General features: G+C 38.5%; 1 protein-coding gene across 2 annotated transcripts in view; it reads left to right on the top strand.

Moving 5' to 3' along the window:
- JAKMIP2 (janus kinase and microtubule interacting protein 2) overlaps nucleotides 1-15,337 on the top strand; it is a 192,974-nt gene extending 177,637 nt beyond the window's left edge. The window contains exons 20-22 of one of the 2 annotated variants that reach the window (XM_055557633.1): nucleotides 3,388-3,453; nucleotides 6,819-6,889; nucleotides 14,121-15,337. In XM_055557633.1, coding sequence (XP_055413608.1) covers nucleotides 3,388-3,453; nucleotides 6,819-6,869 — 117 coding nt within the window. In that variant the 3' untranslated portion in view covers nucleotides 6,870-6,889; nucleotides 14,121-15,337. The remainder of the gene's footprint in view (nucleotides 1-3,387; nucleotides 3,454-6,818; nucleotides 6,890-14,120) is intronic. The other variant, XM_055557644.1, reaches the window with a different exon arrangement.
- The last annotated feature ends 5,383 nt before the right edge of the window (nucleotides 15,338-20,720 follow it).

Raw genomic sequence — 20,720 nt, 5'->3', positions numbered from 1 at the left:
GATCAGCAAGGGCTAAGTCTCTATTGTGGGAATGTTTGGGATATTCAAGGAGCAGAGAGAACGCCAATATGGCAGGAGGTCGTGGAGCTGAGGAAAGGTGACTGTGAGGTGAATCTGTAGAGGTAAGACAGGGCTAGATCAAGCTGGGCCTGACAAAGTTCGGGTTTTATTCTAAGAGCAACTTGGCTGACTCTCCCTTCTTCCTCTCCCTTGCCCCTTAAAGCTCAAGGACTGCTGTGATCATTTCCCATTCTTTGTTTTGTGTGTGTGTGATATTTTATTGGCTGTGGCACGTGGCATGTGGGATCTTAGTTCTTGACCAGGGATCGAACCCACACCCCTTGCATTGGAAGCGCAGAATCTTAACCACTGGACTGCCAAGGAAGCCTACCATTTCACATTCTAAGAGTTTATACTGGCTGCTGTAGGTGGGTGTAGGATGCAGAAGATCAGAAGCAGGAAGAGCAGGCAGTAACCTCTCACAGTTCTGATGGGGGGCTTGGTACACTTGAGAACAGTAGAAAGTTTCCTACTTGGTAGAAAAGAGATCTGTTTTGGACTCTACAGGGTTTGCTCTTAGATCAGATGGCAGTCTGGGAAAAGTTGGGAAGGAAAAAGAAGTAAAGCCCACAGCACACAATGGAGCAAACCTAACTCACTTAATAAATATGTATAGGCAGCTCCTTTGTACAACTAAGCACTGTACGAGGTATTAGAGATTGGTGATGCAATTATGCTTAGTTTTGCCCTGTTTTCCCTTTCTACATAATCTATTTTTTCCTGTGTTTTCCATTTTTATCTCCCCATCTGGATGTGATGGTTCTTTGAGATCAGGAACTACGTGGCACCTTGCTTGTGTTCTCCATTACGTCCAACACAATCCTGAACATTTAAGCAGGTGCCCAGCAAGCACAGACTTGAAGGCTGAGTAGACACTACACTAATCTCTCATGCCCATGATTTAATTGATGTAAGGCTTGCCTCCACATCCAATAGACTATATCAAGGAAATACTTGCAAACTCAAGGTAGAAATATCTAACATTTATTCTTTCACTGTGTAGCTTTGGAGCATAAGCAGCACTGTGGAAATACATACAAACACACACATCACACACATTTATTTATCATTCATTGTCACACACATCAGCATTCATTGTCACATAATTTCACAGTCCTTCTAAAAAAACACACCCTCCTCTCCTGCAGAAACCTCACCCCCTTTCATTTAAAGCAGGATTTCTCAATCTCTGCCTGACTGACATTTTGGGTCTGATGATTCTTCTTGGTGGAAGTTGGCGGGGAGTGATCTGTGTACTGCAGGATATTTAGAGCATTCCTGGCCTCTGCCCCTTAGATGCTAGTTGTCACTGGTGATCACATGTGATTTGAAACTGTCTGAATAATTATTGGTGATGGTTGCACAACTTTGTGAATATACTAAAATCACTTTAACTAACTTAAAAATGTCCAGATATTGCCAAATGTCATCTGGGGTGCAAAATCACCCCTAGTTGAGAACCACTGTTCAGAGAGAGGGGAAATAGTTTCCAAGTTCAACTGTTCTTTGTTCCAGCTTACGTTTTTGTCTCCCCACATTGCGCTGTAAAAACTGGTCTTTCTATGTTATCACATCATTTAGCTTCCGTTGTTTTCTTCTTGGACTCCAGTTCTCCATTTTCTAATTTTTCCCAAAAGAGGCACTAAATTACAAGCCTACACTGTGTAACCCTATGCTATGAATGTATTCAGTTCAGTTCAGTCGCTCAGTCGTGTCCGACTCCTTGCAACCCCATGAATCACAACACGAAGGCCTTTAATTTGCCAGAAGGAAATTTGAAGACTTTTATTCACTTACAAATTCAGTTCAGTTCAGTTCAGTTCAGTCGCTCAGTTGTGTCCTACTCTTTGCGACCCCAGGGACTGCAGCACGCCAGGCCTCCCTGTCCATCACCAATTCCCAGAGTTTACTCAAACTCACGTCTGTTGAGTCGGTGATGCCATCCCACCATCTTATCCTCTGTCATCCCCTTCTCCTCTTGCCCTCAATATTTCCCAGCATCAGGGTCTTTTCCAGTGAGTCAGCTCTTCGCATCATGTGGCCAAAGTATTGGAGTTTGAGCTTCAACATCAGTCCTTCCAATGAACATTCAGGACTGATCTCCTTTAGGATGAACTGGTTGGATCTCCTTGCAGTCCAAGGGACTCTCAGGAGTCTTCTCCAGCACCACAGTTCAAAAGCATCAATTCTTCGGCACTCAGCTTTTTTATAGCCCAACTCTCACATCCATACATGACTACTGGAAAAACCATAGCCTTGATTAGACAGACCTTTGTTGGCAACGTAAAGTCTCTGCTTTTTAATATGCTGTCTAGGTTGGTCATAACTTTTCTTCCAAGGAGTAAGCGTCTTTTTATTTCATGGCTGCAGTTACCATCTGCAGTGATTTTGGAGCCCAAAAATATTAAGTCTGTCACTGTCTCCACTGTTTCCCCATCAATTTGCCACGAAGTGATGGGACCGGATGCCACAATCTTTGTTTTCTGAATGTTGAGCTTTAAGCCAACATTTTCATTCTCCTCTGTCACTTTCAAATTAGTGTCTATGTAATGTTGATTTCAAATCTGTGCTATTCAAATTACTGAAATTTTGTTATAGTTTACTGTAATTTCAAAGACATTTCTGAGCATTTTTTATCTTCAGGATTACTTGTGCTATTCTTGTAATGTTTGTTTTTTCCCCTAAGTTATCAGTTCCTTCTTTGGATTCTTTTTTGAAGTGTAGTCTCTAATTTTGTTTTATGAAAATTGATCAGTTTGGTTTTATGAGAAGATAGTACCCTGAAACAAATTTGAAATCAGGTTGAAAAAAAAGTAGAACAGCAACTAATAGCATTTGTGTGAGCCACTTTTAGCCATTTTTAAATAAGGCAATAAATAATCAAAAACCTTAATCCAAATGGTTTACAACAAAGTGTGTTTCTTTCTCTGTAGCTCTGGGACACACAGCTGTCTCCACAAAGAGGTGACTTTCCCACATCTTACGCCCAACTCATGTTCCACTGGCCAAAACAGGTCTACTGACCAAGCTCAAGGACAGTGGGGTGAGAACCATACCTCTGTCACAGGGAAGAGGTCTGCAGAGACAGATTGACCCAGAAGAAAAAGGATGGCAAATATTTTTAAAATACAGTCAATGACAATCATTTTGAATATGAGTACAGGCAATTTTTGAAATATGCAATAACCCACTGGGTATAGAAAAATGCATACATGACATTTCCAGATGCTAATGTTTTTATGGGAAGTTCTGTGTTTTAGGTTGATGAATGGTCTTGTTTAACTTAACACCTTGTAAAGCATTCGGGTTTTTTTCCCCTTTTTGCAGAGAATTCGTGACTTAGAAGATAAAACAGACATCCAGAAAAGACAGATAAAGGACCTAGAAGAAAAGGTATGTGTGAACTTCAGTGTGTATTTCAATCTTTATTTTTTAGATCAGACAGTAGTCTTGGTTTCACTCACTGTGTTTTCCTTCTTCTCAGCTATTGTGTGTTGTGTGTATGCAGGTATAGTTAAGCTCTGCCTGTAGTCAGGCACCAGGGTTCTGGCAAAACATCGGCTTTCAGTTATACATTTTTGTCTTTTGTTTTGATTCCTGTTCTTTTCTGTAAGTGTTTTCTTTCCTCAGTTTTCCCTTTCCCATCTTCACATCTTTTCCAGAAGTTTCTTCTAGTTTTATTACTCTGCTTTCCTCTTCCTTTTTGAAATAATGTGTTCAGAAATTTAGATTGACACATGAAAATTTTGCCCTCATGTCATTTCCCCAATGGTCCTAAAGAAGAACTGCTTCTTCCTAGTCAGCCAACACTCCTGGGGAGTAAAGATGGCATTTGGAAATGTGTGTGCTCTGGAAGAAGGGAGAGGACTAGCACAGGGGTGCTGCTTGGCTGCAGTGAGTTTGCCAGTCTTTCATAATTACCACAAAATTGTCCTGCCTCAGATGCCAGGAGCCCCCTGGGCCTGAGGAGGGACACAGCAGAGATGGCAAGAGGAATTCTCTGGAGTTCTGATCTCATTGACTGGAAGTAGCTGCCTGAACCCCTGTGTTGCAAAAAATCATGGTTGTTTTGCAGTATCTTCCATGGGCACCCAAGGAGCAAATAGTAAACCACCCGCCATTTCCAAGATAATGATTAGAATTTGGTTCACCCCAAATTGCTTTTATAGTTGTCCTTCTCAGAGGAAGTTGGTAAGGTCCAGTAGCCAAACAATCAGACCCCGATTCTTATGTAGGCTGAGTCTTCATGTATTTATTTAAGCTTGGGTAAGTGACTTTACCCACCATGTCTAAGCTGTATCTACAATATAGGGGTGGTAACACTCTCCCTCATCTCCTCTCATCTGTTCCATGAGGGAAAAAATGAAGTCACTTACATGAAACTTAGGAAACACTAAGAAAGTATAAGTCAAATTAAAGTATGATTTTTAAAATTTCTAAATGTGGAGTGCATATCTTATGTAAGCTTGTAAGTTTGAATTTTCCTCATTTCTGAACTGTGCTATTTAGTTCTGTGGGATTAAATGAGGCAAAGGTAAAGTGTAATAAGCTAAAAGCTGAGTCTAGTTTCCTACTGTTTGGCAGAAAGACCCAAAGAAGGCAGAGATTATCCACAGTTTCCATGGCAGTCAAAGAACACCACTGATGCCTTCCATTTCCCATGTGTTTGAATGGCTACCCTTGTCCTAGTCACTCAGTCCTGGAGTGGCTCTGGGAGGAAATTGCAGAGAAGACAGCTCTGCCCCAGTAACTTCACTCAGTTCAGTCCCATATAACTTACGGAAAACAGAAAAAGGAATTATTTTTATATCTAGTTATGTCACCACCCTAGCTGATGATGTAGGTGAACTTTTCATTCTACAGGTCTGAACTTCCTAAATATTTATAATAGGTTAATGTACTTAACAGAAAATGAGGATTATTTAGCTATTAAATCAGCAAATTCCATATGTAGTAAGTACTAAACTAAGCCATTTCAAAGGCAATCCAGTTGGTTTCTGATTAGAGGTTTGAATGAGAGATGAGGTTTATAAAGCAACTTCTATTCACTTGACTTCAATTCTGCTTATCCACAAGCATAGTAAAAAGGCTAACAATCACTTATGTCAGAGATAGTCTTCATTCTTTCCTATGGGGTATGTGACCACCCACTCAGGACACATACAATATTCCTTCTTTGTCCTCAATTCGCATGCACACAGCTAAATTGCTTCCTACATGCTGCTCTTCACTTTATCCAAGGCACTGCCAAATTCATCATCTTATTTGATTCTCCTGATTATTGAGACAGACACATCAGATATTATGTTCCCTTTTTATACAGATAATGAAAAAATGGCTTGGAGACATTAAACAACTTTCACAAAATCATATAATCCGTCCATGGCAAATCAAAAGCAGAGGTCAGGTGTCTGACCCTGAGGCCCACAGCCTGCCCACCATGTGGCATGGAATTTAGACTCTCATCATAAATCAAGTGATAAGCATCCCTTATGCCCAGAAAGGTAGCCCTGATACCTGACCATCTCATGGGAATTGTGGAAGCCTTCCATTCCCCTCCTTCATCCACTCTCACTACAGGTGACATCCTGTCACTACACATGTTCAAGGAATGGGAAAAAGAAAAGAGAGTTTCTGCTCCTCATTCTATTAGACTGGTCACTAATACATAGCTCTTCACACCATGTTTATAACTTGTTCATGCAATTTTGCCACCATGAAGCAAGAGCCTTGTGAGTAGTGCCATTAAAAGAAGCAGGCAAATAATATGCCCAATATGAGACTGCCATACAGGACCTATTCAAAACTATCATGTCCAACAGAATGCTCCTGAAGGGTTATAACAAGCCGAAAGACTTCATGACTCTGTAAGAGTAAATCCCCAAGGAAATCAGTATTTGAGAAAACTGATCTGACCTATAAGATTTTATTATACAGTTGGTTTTCTACCAGTGCTACACAAAGCATCCAAGTTTTTGCTTCTCTGGTGAAGGCTTTTGGTGAAGAGAGACAGCTTGGACTCCGTTTAACTTCTATGAGTCAAATAAGGAGACGTCTATCTCACAAGCTGGAGCAGCAGCTTACGTTCACTGTCTGAAGCTATCTCTGATGTAGAAGCGTAGTTCATACCAGTAGGAGGACCACGTACCCTCACTCACCCAGGACAGACCCAGGTTATGCCTGGTACCCCAATGTAATTACTAATACTGTTCCATTTTCCTCTCAGGAGTGCCCACCGTGGATAAGCAATCATATGTTTACCCTGCAAAGTAATATTCTTCCTGCTCTGCCATAGTAACCAAATAATGATAGCATTGAGTGATAAAGCATACACTTTGATCATTTTTAATTACACTCTCACACATTAAAAATAGAGATAATAACACATAGCAGAGTAGGACTCGGGAGGTCTAAGCTCTAGGCTTCACTGTACCATCAAATTGTATGCAATTAGTCTGCTGATTAACTGCTCTGTGTTTATTTTACTCACTTATAAAATTTGGAGCTTAGACCAATGCCCTGTAAGACCCTCTCAGAATTCTAAAATGTATCAGTCGATGTTAGCGGAACACCAGTTATTCATTGTATTGCTTTACCAGTGAAGAAATAAAAGGTATGGTTTTTGTAAATAAAAGGTACTTTGTGTCTATGTGAGAAATGATCAGATTTGAGCAATATGGAAAAGCTGAGGTTTTATACAACCTGAATGGCACTACAAAAATTCAGATTTACATAATCCTCTTCTTTTTCTTCTGCAGTTTCTGTTTCTATTCTTGTTCTTCTCTCTTGCCTTTATTCTATGGCCTTGATGTCAAGGTGCCTCTTACAGGTAAGATTCCATTTAATTCTCAAAATGTGCTTCTAAGACTTATTTGATAAGAAGAACGCTAGCATGTTACTATGCTCATGTTAAAAAAAAAATACATTTGGTATTTAAATGCCAATCTTAAATGCCATAAAATGAGAAATCAATCCAGTCCATTTGGGTGATTATTAAAGAAATGAAGCATTATGAAAGTCAAGAATCTTTTCCTAGCTAAGTGTCTCGCTTTGGAAAGTCATGATGTCTGTGGATCTCTGAATTCTCATTGTAGCCTCTCATTACACTCAGAGAGTCACTTCTGTATCTACAAAGTGAAAAAACAGGAGTATGTTTTCAGTGTCTCCTCCAGCTTGAAAATTGTGCTCCTATAAATCTAACAAGTTAAAATGACTGATTTTTTTAACCCTTTCTCCTAGTTCATTTTCATCAGAATTCAGGAAAACAGGATATTTAGGAAAATTGGATCTTGTTTTCAAATAAGATCGTTTTCAATGTCAATTTAGAAAAAAAATGAAGACTCACTATTATTATATTATCAAATCCATTTCTTGTAAGTGGATGTAAGTTAAAAGTATCTTAGACAGTGATTCCCAATTCTTGTAAAAATACAGAATTCAAAGCCTTACTAATTTAATTAGTAAGTTAGTAAATTGGAGCCTTACTCCAATTTAATGAAACAGATTACTGGACATGGAGATGAAACAGAGGATGAGAGAAATGGAGAATAAGATTGATCTATATTTTTAAGAAGCTAACCAGGTGATTCTAATGTCTACCCAGGTACAGAAAGCACAAACCTTAACACCATTACTTAAAAATAAAGAAGGGCTACCTGCTGTTCTAAGTCCATTTACCATGGTCTGTGTCTACTTTGGTTATCTTATTAAGTTATATTATGCAAGGATCTTTTCCCACCGCATGTTACTTAACATTTTCTATAACAAGTTGAAAAATGGAAGAGAGATGCTTTCTGTCTCTGTGGGTATCAACTTTGTTACCTGGATGTGGAACAGGAAAGCATGACCTGACCCAAGAAAGAAGTAAAGCAGAAATGCCCATCAATTGGTATCCTTGTAGAACCAATTCCCTGGCTTTATTCCTTACTCCAAAAGATTTTCTTTTAAGACTGAAAATTATCCTTTATCTGACAAGAAGAGTCGTAGCCTTGCAGCACATAAAGAAGAGCACTTAGTCTCTCAAACTGAATGAGAATATCTAAAGAAAAATGGGCAAGGTTCTCTAGAAAAGGATCAAAATGGCCAGAGCATCAGAAAACAAGCAATTCTCACCCCCAAATAACAATCAATCAAAGAGGCAAATAAAGTTCAGTGAGGCAAAAGTACTACATGGGGGTGTAGGGAAGAAAAATCAAACCTTGTAAACTCGTAAATACGAGCTAGAAAAGGAGTAAGTTTGAACATTAATATCAATAATGACTAACAGCTACATGCTAGATGCTGTTCTAAGTAATAGATACATTAATCCTCACAAACCCCTCTAGCAAGTAGGTATTGCTTTTATTTCTTTTTTTTTTTTTTGCAATTGGAGAAACTACAGCATGTGACTTTCCTAGGACCACATAGCTACAGTGGACAGGTGTAGGATTTGTACCCAGGCAGCCACATGCCAGAGTCCACTTTTAACCCCATTGTGCCTCACACATGGAAGAGGGCTTTCTCTCACATTCTGAGCATCACTTATGTGTATATTTATATCAGTAATCAGAGGCGTCTTCTATGATCTGTATACTACTACATAGCTCTTGGGATTTAAAATTGCTGTATTCTCATCCCCCATACCTTTTCCCGATTTTTTTGAGGGATATACAAAATTTGATTTGCTTTTCCTGTAGAGTAGCACATAATTGACACTTAGGAATGGTCAAATGAAAAAAATATAATTATAATTAATAGTAATTATATAACAAATTCCTGGTACCATGAATCTGGATAATATAAAATGCATACAGGAAAAAGTCTGAGTAGTTTAACATGTATGGCTTTGAAGTTAAATATACTGTTAAGTTTTAATCCTGCCATATACTAGCATGTCATGGTAGGTTTAGACCAAAATTAGGTTTCCTGTTCCGTAAAATGATTGTGACTATATTAACTACATCATGGTATTGTGTTGAAAGAATTAAATAGGATTATGCTTATAAAGAATTTGCCGCATTGACTGGCACATGGTTGAGTAGTCAGCAACTCTTAGCTGTTATTATGAAAAAAAGTTGGCTATCACTGTACTGAGTTTGCAAATATACAAATTTGAAAATAAAACCTCTAGTACTGCCAAGTACAATAGTTTAGGAACTAAACCAAAGTGAGTAGTTACCTTTTCATCCCTTCTCTTCAGGTAATAATCTGGATTTAAATAATACAAGTGAATAAGGCATTACTGGCAACTGATTATTTCTACTTATATGCCCAAAGCAGGTGAGACAGAGGAAGGAGGAAGTAAGGAAGAAAAGGGCTTCACTTATTAGCAGGTAGCAAAAGCATACTGTAAATAACCATACAAATATTTGTCCTATTAATGATTTATATTCTATTCTATTCTTAAACCAAAGACTAACTTAAATTATATATAAAGATAGCTACCTTAAAATGAAATGACTTATGCTTCTTTCCTTTTAGCGATTACCTAAGTCATTTTTGTCAAGGACGATCTAGAAGCTGTTGCAGGCTCCCAAGAAGGTACTTCACTGAAGGTGCTTTCAGTGGTTGCTGACTAAATAGCTCAGTCCCATGCATTAGACTGGGACTTTTACCTTAAGGGCTTCCCTGGTAGCTCAGGTGGTAAAGAATCCACCTGCAGTGCAGAAGACCCCAGTTCGATTTCTGGATCAGGAAGTTCCCCTGGAGAAGGGATAGGCTACCCACTCCAGTATTCTTGGGCTTCCCTGGTGGCTCAGTTGGTAAAGAATTTGCCTGCAATGAGGGAGACCTGGGTTCAATCCCTGGGTTAGGAAGATCCCCTGGAGGAGGGCATGGCAACTCACTGCAGTATTCTTGCCTGGAGAACTCCTATGGACAGAGGAGCCTGGTGGGCTACAGTCCATGAGGTTGCAAAGAGTCGGACGTGACTGAGTGACTAAGCAGAGCAAAGGGGAACCCCACATGGTTTCAGGAGACACCATGTGCTTCATGCATTCATTTTTTCCTTTCAGTTTTATTGTGATATAATTGACATACAGCACTGTATAAGTTTAAGGTGTATGGCGTAATGATTTGATTTACATACATTGTGAAATAACTACCACAGTAAATTTAGTGACCATCTACAAAATTAAAGAAATAGAAAGTGTTTTTATTGCAATGAGAATTCTTTGGATTTGCTCTCTTAACAACTTTTATATATAACATATAATGACATTAATTATATTTATCATGTTGTTCATAATATCCCTAGTACTTATTTATCTTTTGACTGGTAGTCTGTATAACAGCTTTTGACTACTCATCCAGTATCCCTTCCCTCTACTCCTCACCTCGGGTAACCACAAATCCAATCTCTTTCTCTATGAGTTTGTTTGTTTGATCTTGACACATAATGCTGAGCGTCTTCTGTGAAACAGACAAGGCGGCAGGTACTTGGCTACTAGAGTCCTAAGTCAGCAGTGACATAACTGTATTTGCTGACTTAGCATGTCATAAACTCTCAAAGCTCAGCTCTACAGGGCAACACATTCAAAAGAATCTCTGAGGCTCTGTGATATCCAGAAGTGGCTTCTAAATCAAAGGTGAATTTGTATTCTCTACAGTTTTAGTTATAGAATACTGACCCTTAACTCACTGAAAACTGCTCATCTATACTGACCTATTAGATAATACTTCAGTTATTCATAATGCCAGTTTGAATAAACATGGCTTTGCTGTAGAATTCAAAGTTCCTTTTACAGATACTCAATTTACAGAAATGTAACATTCTGGGAGATTGCCTATAAGTCCATTTGCTTTTTAAAGCCAACATGATTTTCCTCAAATGATGGGCTTTACTTTAGTTGTGATGGGGAGAAATGGTGCATATGTGCTTTGAAACAGAATTTAAGATTTATTTCTGAGGTTGACTTAGATAATTGCTAAAAGGAAAGAAGCATAAGTCATTTCATTTTAAGGTTCAGTTCAGTTCAGTTCAGTCGCTTAGTCGTGTCCGACTCTTTGCGACCCCATGAATCGCAGCACGCCAGGCCTCCCTGTCCCTCACCAACTCCCGGAGTCCACATTTTAAGGTAGCTATCTTTATATATAATTTAAGTTAGTCTTTGGTTTAAGAACAGAATATAAATCACATAGGAAAAATATTTGTATGGTTATTTGCAGTATGCTTTTGTGTTACATACTTATTTTATATAAAATACACTATATGTGTGTATACATATACAGAGAAGAGAGAGATGCACACACCTAATGCATCTTTATACACACTCAGATTAGTTCTCTTCTTTACTGAGGATCATGGGAATACTATAGGGCTGAACTGGTGGCTCAGGCAGTAAGGAATCTGCCTGCAGTTTAGGAGATCTGGGTTCAATCCCTGGTAGGAAAGATCCCCTGGAGCAGGAAATGGAAGCCCACTCCAGGATTCTTGCCTGGGAAATCCCATGGAGAGAGGAACTTGGGGGCTACCAGTCCGTGGGGTTGCAAAGAATCGGCCATGACTGAAGCGACTGAGCATGCACTCCTTTGTGCCAGCACCACCAATCTCTATGCCTTTTTGGCACCTACACCTCCCTCCCACAGTATACTCTTATCCTGATCTCTATACCTCCTTCCTACTCACTCTCCTGTGACTTGGTCACTCTTTCTTCTCAGTCTGATCTGGCCTTTGGGAATGAACCAAATGATTCTGCAAATATGAGTTCCAAATACTTGTGACTTGCACCTGTGGCAGAAATTTCTTTGAATCTCTGATTTGCCTCTGTATGTGAACTGGAAGCATCCTTAAGATACTGCATGCCTCCTTTTCCACCACTTTGGATCTTTGTCACCATTTCTGGAGTACCATTAAATTCTGCTACAGAATTAGTATCTTTACTTTATAGATGGGGAAATTAAGCCTTGGAGAAGTTAAATGGCTTTTTCATGGAGATTCTATTTTCTCCATCCATGCCATTCAGACTCTAAAGTTCACGTCCTTATGCAGTAAATGATAAAATGTCCTATTCCATTTTCTGGCTTTTATTAGAGGAGTGGATTATGTCCTAAGCTTCTACCCAAGCGAAAACCCAGATACATGGAATTAAAGAGGGACGGGGCTAGAAGTATTGACTGGCACAGTCCAAGAAAGTGTCTTTTCAGAGATACTCTGGGACCAAACAGGAAACCTGTGTAGCAAAATTCCCAGGGACTCCTCAGATCGGGACTTTGGGATAGAGACCATCTGCCATTAAACAATGTTGTTGGAGAGAAAATTTGACATACAAGTAAGTCAGTGAAAGGTGTAAACAGACCTGCTTATAAAGTAATATTTCATGTGAGCAACAAGGGCTTCAGTTCAGTTCAGTCGCTCAGTCGTGTCCGACTCTTTGCGACCCCATGGGCTGCAACATGCCAGGCTTCCCTGTCCATCACCAACTCCTGGAGCTTGCTCAAATTCGTGTCCATTGAGTCGGTGATGCCATCCAACCATCTCATCCTCTGTCATCCCCTTCTCCTCCTGCCTTCAGTCTTTCCCAACAAGGGCTTAATTTCCAAAATATACAGAGCTCATACAACTTAACAGCAATAGCCCCCCAAAAAAGAAATTGAAAATGGGCGGAAGATCATTTCTGCAAAGAAAATGAATTGCAAATAGGCACTTGAAAAGATGCTTAACATCTTTTCAATTCAACAATTTCAACTTTTCAATTTCAATATCTAACTAATTATTAGAGAAATGCAAATCAGAACTACAATGGGGTGCCACCTCATACCTATGAGAATGTCCATCATTAAGAAGTCTACAAATAACAAATTTTGGAAAGGATGTGACAAAGAAGGAACCCTCTTATACTTTTCCTGGAGGAGGAAATGGCAACCCACTCCAATATTCCTTCCAGTAAAGTCCTATGGACAGAGGAGCCTGGCGGGCTACAGTCCATGGGTTCGCAAAGAGTTGGACACGACTTAGCAACTGAGTATACATGCATGCCTACACTATTAGTGGGGATTTAAATTGGTACAACCACTATGGAAAACAGTAAAAATATTCCTCTAAAAATAGAGTTGTCATATGATCCAACAATCCCACTCCTGGGCATATATCCAGACAAAATTATAAGTCAAAAAGATATATGAACCCCAGTGTTGAGAGCAGCACTATTTATGATAGCCAAGATATGGAAGCAATGTAAATGTCCATCAACAGATGAATGAATAAAGAAGATGTGGTATATATACACAATGGAATATTACTCAACCATCAAAAAGAATGAAATAATGCCATTTGCAGCAACATGGATGGACGTAGAGATTCTCATACTAAGCAAAGTAAGTCAGAAAGAAAAAGACAAATACCATATAATGTCACTTATATGTGGATTCTAAAATACAATGCAAATTAACAAAGCTACAGAACAAAAACAGACTCAGAGAGAGAACAGACTTATGGTTGCCCAAGGCGGTTGGTAATTAGGGGAGGGAAGGAATGGGAGTTTGGGATTAGCAGAGGCAAACTATTATGTATAAGATGGGTAAACAACAAGGTCCTACTATATAGCATAGGAAACAATATTTAATATCCTGTAACAAAACATAATGGGAAAGAACATAAAATATGTATGTATATATATTATAGATACACAGACACATACATCTGAGTCACTTTGCTGTACAGAATAAATTCATACAACATTGTAAATCAACTATACTTCAAAAAATTTTTTTAAACTTAAAGTAATATCTTAGTTGAACTTCTGAAGGTGTTGGCTTAGAAAGTCCCAGAGAAAAAGACAATATTGATAATAGCTAATATTTCAGGCCACTTAATATGAGACAAGAATTGTTCATTGCTTTACATGCATTACATTGCAGCAACCCTTGAAATGGATACTTCTATTCTCTCCTTTTAAAGAAAAGTAATTAAGCTTAGAGACTTTCTTTACATAACACATACAAGATTATACTGTTTCAAGAGGTGGTAAAGAATAAAAAATGGGTTTTTTTTTAATTAAAAAAAAAAGAATTTGTGCTTTTTTTTTCCTATTTCAGCTATTGACTGAAATGATGATTAAAGAATTTCTCCCTCTGTTTTACAGAGAAACCGAAAACATGGATAAGACCGCAGAAAAGCAAATACTTCTAAACCTTCAAAGATGGCAGAAATGTTCACAGCAGTGAAAGGGAGATCAAAAGCTAAGACCCATCCTGTAGCCAGGACTACACCTGTGTATTTTAAAGCCATTATTCAAGGTTTCTTACTTGACAGTTCCTACATGACCCTGTTGAAAATCTACAATATATGCTGCATTAACGAAACCTGTATATGTCAAACCAGAAGGAAAGAACTATAGACATATATTGTGTGAAAGAAACAATTCAGCAAGGGAAACAGTTTCAGCAGATCAAGCAAAGACGTGTCTTGGGCATGGAACCAAAGTTACAAAGAAACATTCTACCCCTGCTGTGCAGGGGGGGTCATTTTAATGTAACACCACACCCCATGGAAATACTAGTCCTGAAATAAACATCATTGAAAACAAAAATCAAAACAAAAAGATAAGGGGGGTGGGGATCGAAGCACGAGGAATACCTATGAGGAGCTGTTTACAATAAAATGTTTGATTTGAAAAGTCTGGTTTCTTACTACAGGGATTTGCTTTTCTGTCTTTATTATTGTTTAAACCTCAGGAACAGAGGCATCTGCAATGTGAGTGAGAAGAAAAACAGTGTCCGGTTTTTCTGCAAACAGTGGAGCTTGTGGAATGCATTCCACACATGACAGATGAGAAGCGGATCACAGTGACCCCGACTAAACTGGCAACCAGTGTGAAGGATCCAGGCGAATGCAACATAAGATGCATAAAAGCAGATGCTTCCTTGGCCTTCTGTGGTCCTCCAAGAACAACAAACTGATCTCATTCTTATTGAAAATTAAGAAGATGATGCTCTAGATCACAAGCTCCCTGACTTAGTTCTGTCTAAGAATGCCACCGACTATAGGGCCAGAGGCATCCCTGAATCTTTCCATTTCCAAAATACTGGTCTTCAAATGGCTGCTTAAAATTGCCTGCAAATAACATGTGATTTGATACAAATAAAGGCGATAAGTAAACTTCTATCAACAAATGAGTTTTCCACAGAGATGTGACTATTAAGTGAAAATATGATTATTTTTAGAAGTATCCTGATATGCTTAGAGCATTCTGACCTCTTGTCATTTAGACTGACAATTTTTTTTTCCCAGAGATATGACAGCAACAAGGTAGCTCTACTTTTTTATATAAAAGTAACATTGTGTTACTGATAAGGTCATTTTCTACCATAGACAATTAGAAGACTGGTACTTTTCCTAAGTTATGTAATCCTGAGTCTTGGATTCAGCTCTGAGAGCAAATAAAAGTTCCTGAAAAGCTAATTTTAGCCTCATTTACTGTAGATAACAAAACAGCCTCAATTTTTCAAATTGTCAAGATTTTATTTACAGGGCTAGCATTCCCATGCATTAAGAATGTGTGTAGGGAGCCAGAAACTCTTTCTATGAAATGCTACACAAGTCTTTCCATACGTGGATTCAGTACCTTACTCTTCAGTTTTGGCACTGGCATTTTTAAAGCTAGAACACTAACTGAAGAAAGTACAATTAGCTACAACGCAGGGGTCCCACTTTTTGTTCTTATATTTACTGCTGACCCAGGTATCTTTGGCCCAGTCACTTAACCTCTCTGTGCCTCAGTTTCCTCATCTGCAAAATGAGGTTAAAATGCTTTTTCATAAGGTTTTTCTTTCTTTTTTGCAATTCTGGAACAAGAGGTGCTTAAAGTAGCACAAAGTGCTTTGTAATTATGATGACTGCTATATCTGACTTTCTTGTGTTGTTGAGAAAAAGAGTCCCCTGTGTAATAAAATAGTGCTTCAGTTTCATTCAATCTAAGCACCATGGTACTGAAGCTTTCCCATCAGTTACTAGCAATAAAGATTGAGCGATCCAGAACCAGGAGCTCTAATCACCTGTAGTAAATAGATCATTTTCATGCTATTTAACAAGAGAGAAGAATGTGTCATTTCAACAATAAGCATCTTCTAGTTCTCCTTACTGCATATGCATGCCATAATACAGAAGTCCTCCCTTATCATAAGAGAGTCAGATGTGAAATTAAGGTTTGGAGTGAAATGAGAGTATCACATAATTAGTCTGATGGATATCCCTTTCATTTGGGGGAGGTCTTGTAGATGTCCTACTGGGGATGTACAATATAACCATCCTTCTGCTGGATTCTCTGTTCAACAGGTAGTTTCCATATTAAGTATGATGAGTATGTTCGCTGTGCAAGCAATGTACAAAAGAGTGCTACCACAGTTTGTGACCCAACACTTTCAAATCTCAGAATGTATGGAAGAGGATAAATTACCCGCCCATATTTTAGATGACTTTTCTCTTCCATTGGCCATCCCAGGGTGCATCTGAGAAAATTCATACTCCATCTGCTCCACCAAGCCTACTTCCTTCCTCTTCATCTTGCTTTCCCCACCAAGAAACTTGTAGGTTAAGTTTTATATTCAGGCACTGACTATGGTTCGGGTGATGAGAAATATTTATTCAAATAATGTAGCTTAATCAGGTACCTTATCTGCTATAAATTGGATTGTGTCACATACACAAAATCATACAAGAGCAAACCCCGTGAGTATGACCATCTAAGCAGCTTTAGATATGTTTAGGGAAAATGCAAGGGAAAAAAAAAAGGAATTTTTTCTTTTTGCTTAAGATCAAGGAGGTTAGTAAGTTTCTCTAAGATTTTAAGCTAAAAGATGGTATTTTTACCATACGTTACTCATGATCTTCAAAATTAAATCTTTGAGTAAAGCTAAGCATTTTGTTATGCATTTCCACGATTATAAAAATCATCAGCAAAATTGTACTTGTATTTTCCAGTCACTTGTGAATCCAAGGAAATGGACCATATCCAGATGAATGCTTCCCTTGCATGTCATGATCAGCAAGAGTAAAAAGAGTGTCTCAGCAGTTGAGAGGTTGACTGTGGCTCTACTTCTTACAGTGATCGGATGATCCCCACTCCGATCTTTAATACCTAATTTCTTCATCTTAGCTATCCTGACAAGTTTGGCCAATGAATGAGGAACAATCAGAACAGCATTTTTCAGGGTTCATTTTACTTAGCTTTTCCTAAAGTCTTCATCTCTTGGAAAATAAACATAACTGAAAACATTAAAAAATAGTTTGAGATAAAATGAAAGCCCCAATTTAGCATAACTATTCAGAATAGGAAAAGTTTCACAAGAAAAGGAAAAGAAATTAAAGATTATATTTGACCATAAAACCAGAAAGCATCAACAGATGCTGAATTTGCTAATTTTTTTTAACACCACCCAAGTTTTGTTTTAGGTAACACTAGAATTTGCTAAAAATAGCTACAAAATCCCTTTTAACTTATGTCATATAAATGAAATTTTTGCCAATAGTGAAGTTTTAGTGGTAGAAGAATAAATCTTGCTTTGTATTTTTAAAAAAGAAAAAAACAACACTGCTCACATAGGTGGCATGGATCTTCAGGAGGACAGAGATGATGTGGGGCTCATGGGTCATCACTGAAGTAGAACAAGTATATTCTCCACTAGTAATAGAACAAATAAAGTTTTGCCAAATGATTTTTGCTACAGTATTTTATTTCAACTTACTCTGGTGATTTTCAGTTTAAAGCTCTGGCCAACTTGTTCTTTTTTGCCTGTTGATTGTCAACATTTTTTGTAAGCCCATTGTGTAATTCATGTATTCAGTGTCTTCAACTTAATTCATAGGTTAATTGTTTTAAAATGAAGCGTGTCTTTTTAACCTTCCTAGGTTTTCATGGAAATTATAAAAATAATATTCATCAGTTCTGTGCTGATGCAAAATAACTGGATCTTATGTGTTATATTACATCAAAATAGATGCACAGCATAGACATTTTTAAGAAATATTTAATTGCATTTTTTGATCTGTCAAAATGGGCAGCATAGACATTTTGTTTTTTAAATACTTAATTGTATTTCTTGATCTGTCAAAGAATGGCACAGCATATATATATATAGTCATATATATATGAATGTGTATATATATACTTATCTACTATACTGAAATGGCTCAGTATAACTTGAGAGATCAGTTATCAGAGCAAGTCTTGGATGACTGTTTGCCGTGAGTTGATGCTTCCAGGATGGCCCAATCCTCCCCTTAAGTGGACTCCCACTTTCTAAAAGGAAGAAAGTAGGGCACAAGGTCTTGAGCGCCAAACACTTCTATCCTGTTCAGCTGCCTTGTCATTTCTATATAATATACTGTCTTAAGACTGAGCCTCAGGCATTGTGGCAGGAGGATTCAGACATAATACAAGCTGGAATTCATCCTCTATGATCCCATTTCAGTACTGGGCAGAGCAGATTCACATTCCTTTACTGCCTTTAGTTTGGCAGTTTAGTTCTTTCTAAGTAAGTCTTTTATTATTGAGAGTTTAAGTCCAATAAACTTCAAGGGGCAATGTGGCAAAAATAGAAGGATTATAATTTTCTATATTCAACCTAGTATATCAAGCTCAAAAGTACAGGTAGTTGGTTGGGTGAAGTTCCCTATTTCTGTCTTTGTAGTTTTGCATTGAGGTCTTTCTTCCCATGCTTATATTTCCATCCTTGTGATATCAAAGTTCTGTAGGGTGAGAGTGCTGTAGATGAACAACTTGGAGTCTAAATTTGCCTACAGTCAAGCCTCCATGAACTCACTATAGTGTGGATGAAGCAGTTTTCCAAAACAAGGTCCCCAGCATCCAGTGATAATAGCAGTCACTTGTATTTGATTGATAAGTCACAAAATGTGCCTATTTCCCCCCGTTAACCATAACTTCCCACAATGAGGCAGATCACAATCCAAACACTTTTATAAATATATGATGTAGATATATACACATATATATTCTGTATATAGTATGATGGTGTGAGTGCTTACAGAATGTGTACTTCTGTCCTAGGATTGAGGAGTTGGAAAGGGGTTTTCTGAGGCTGCTGGGTAACATGTTTTTGTTCAGCGTCTGATATCTGTGTTCTTTCCCTCCTTGCTTGTCTCTCCTCCCTTTTCTCCACCTTCTGTCCATTTCTACAATTCTCTGTTTCTGACTGAAGCAAAGAACTACTCATTGGTTTTCCAATTACTCAGACCTGCCAACTAGCCTTCTAATAATGCCAGTGGTCTTCTGGAAAGAACAACAGAATCCAGCACAATCTACAGTATTAACATTAGTCTAAAGTCCCATATTTGTATCAGCTAACAATCTCATTCCAAAAACGGTTCATGCCCATCTGAACCTTCAAGATCCAATTTTGCAGGGACTCAGTAGGACTTAGGTAATAGAGTATGGTAGAGCCAGTGCACAGGAATACATAATTCCCCAGGCATCTACTGTGTTAGTACAGCCAGGGGAGTCAATTTCTCAGAGCTTTCACTCAATCATCTACTTCAGTTGGGATTCTTTCTCTCCATCTCATTAGCATGACTCCATTGATTGTTTCAGTGATTGTTTATTAATGGAAGAAAAATATAAATTGAGTTTCGCCAGAACGATCCTTTGAAGTACACTGAACATGTACATGTACTGTATGTATTACCGTAGAGACTGGAACCAACTTATTGTATGTAAAGTTTTATGAATGGTTATTTTATAATTTATGTATTTAATATAGGAATCAATAAGCTCTGGTGTTTTAGTTTCTATAAAAATAAAAAAACTGCATTTTTAAAAACTTTACCTTCATTGTCCATACGTTTCATTTTATGTGTGTGTGTGTGTGCGCGTGCGCACGTGCTCAGTCATGTCTTACTCTGCGACTCCATGGACTGTGGCCCACCAGACTGCTCTGTCCATGGAATTTCCCAGGCAAGAATACTGAAGTGAATTGCCATTTCTTTGTCTGGGGGATCTTCCCAACCCAGGGATCCAACTTGCCTCTCTTGCTTCTCCCGCATTAGCATGTGGGTTCTTAAACTAGTTTTTAAAAATGAGGTGACGGAAATCAGGGTTATCCCTATAATGTCAGAGAACAAACTCTATATCAAAGATGGTAAATAGATTTCTTCTCATCTATCCACTCTGAGCTTTTTATTGTACCTGCCAAGGGGCACCGTGGTGAGGAGTAAAAGGCAGAATAGGCTCCAGTCCATGGGGTCGCTGAGTCAGACACGACTGAGCGACTTCACTTTCACTTTTTACTTTCACGCACTGGAGAAGGAAATGGCAACCCACTCCAGTGTTCTTGCCTGGAGAATCCCAGGGACAGGGGAGCCTGGTGGGCTGCCGTCTATGGGGTCGCACAGAGTCGGACACGACTGAAGCGACTTAGCAGCAGCAGTAGCAGCAGGAGAGGTTTATGGTCATTAGCATACCTGCTCTGAATACGGTTGGGGGAAGAATCCTGCCAGCTATTTGTCATTCTTATCTAGCTATTACTTCTTTTCCTTTATCAACCTTTTTCTCTATCTTGTAGACCCACTAGATATAACAAGTTAACTGGAGTCTGTTATATGAGCATCCCTCATGTTTCCATCCCTGTGCTCTGGTATGAATGGTTGACACTCAAAGAGATTCAGTTTGCGTGAGAAACAACCCATGCGTACATGAAACAAACAATAGTGTACAACAGTTACAGTTCAG

This window comes from Bubalus kerabau, chromosome 1 (assembly GCF_029407905.1).
Source record: "Bubalus kerabau isolate K-KA32 ecotype Philippines breed swamp buffalo chromosome 1, PCC_UOA_SB_1v2, whole genome shotgun sequence".
NCBI classification, from domain to species: domain Eukaryota; kingdom Metazoa; phylum Chordata; class Mammalia; order Artiodactyla; family Bovidae; genus Bubalus; species Bubalus kerabau.
This window is presented reverse-complemented; position numbering and strand designations above follow the sequence as displayed.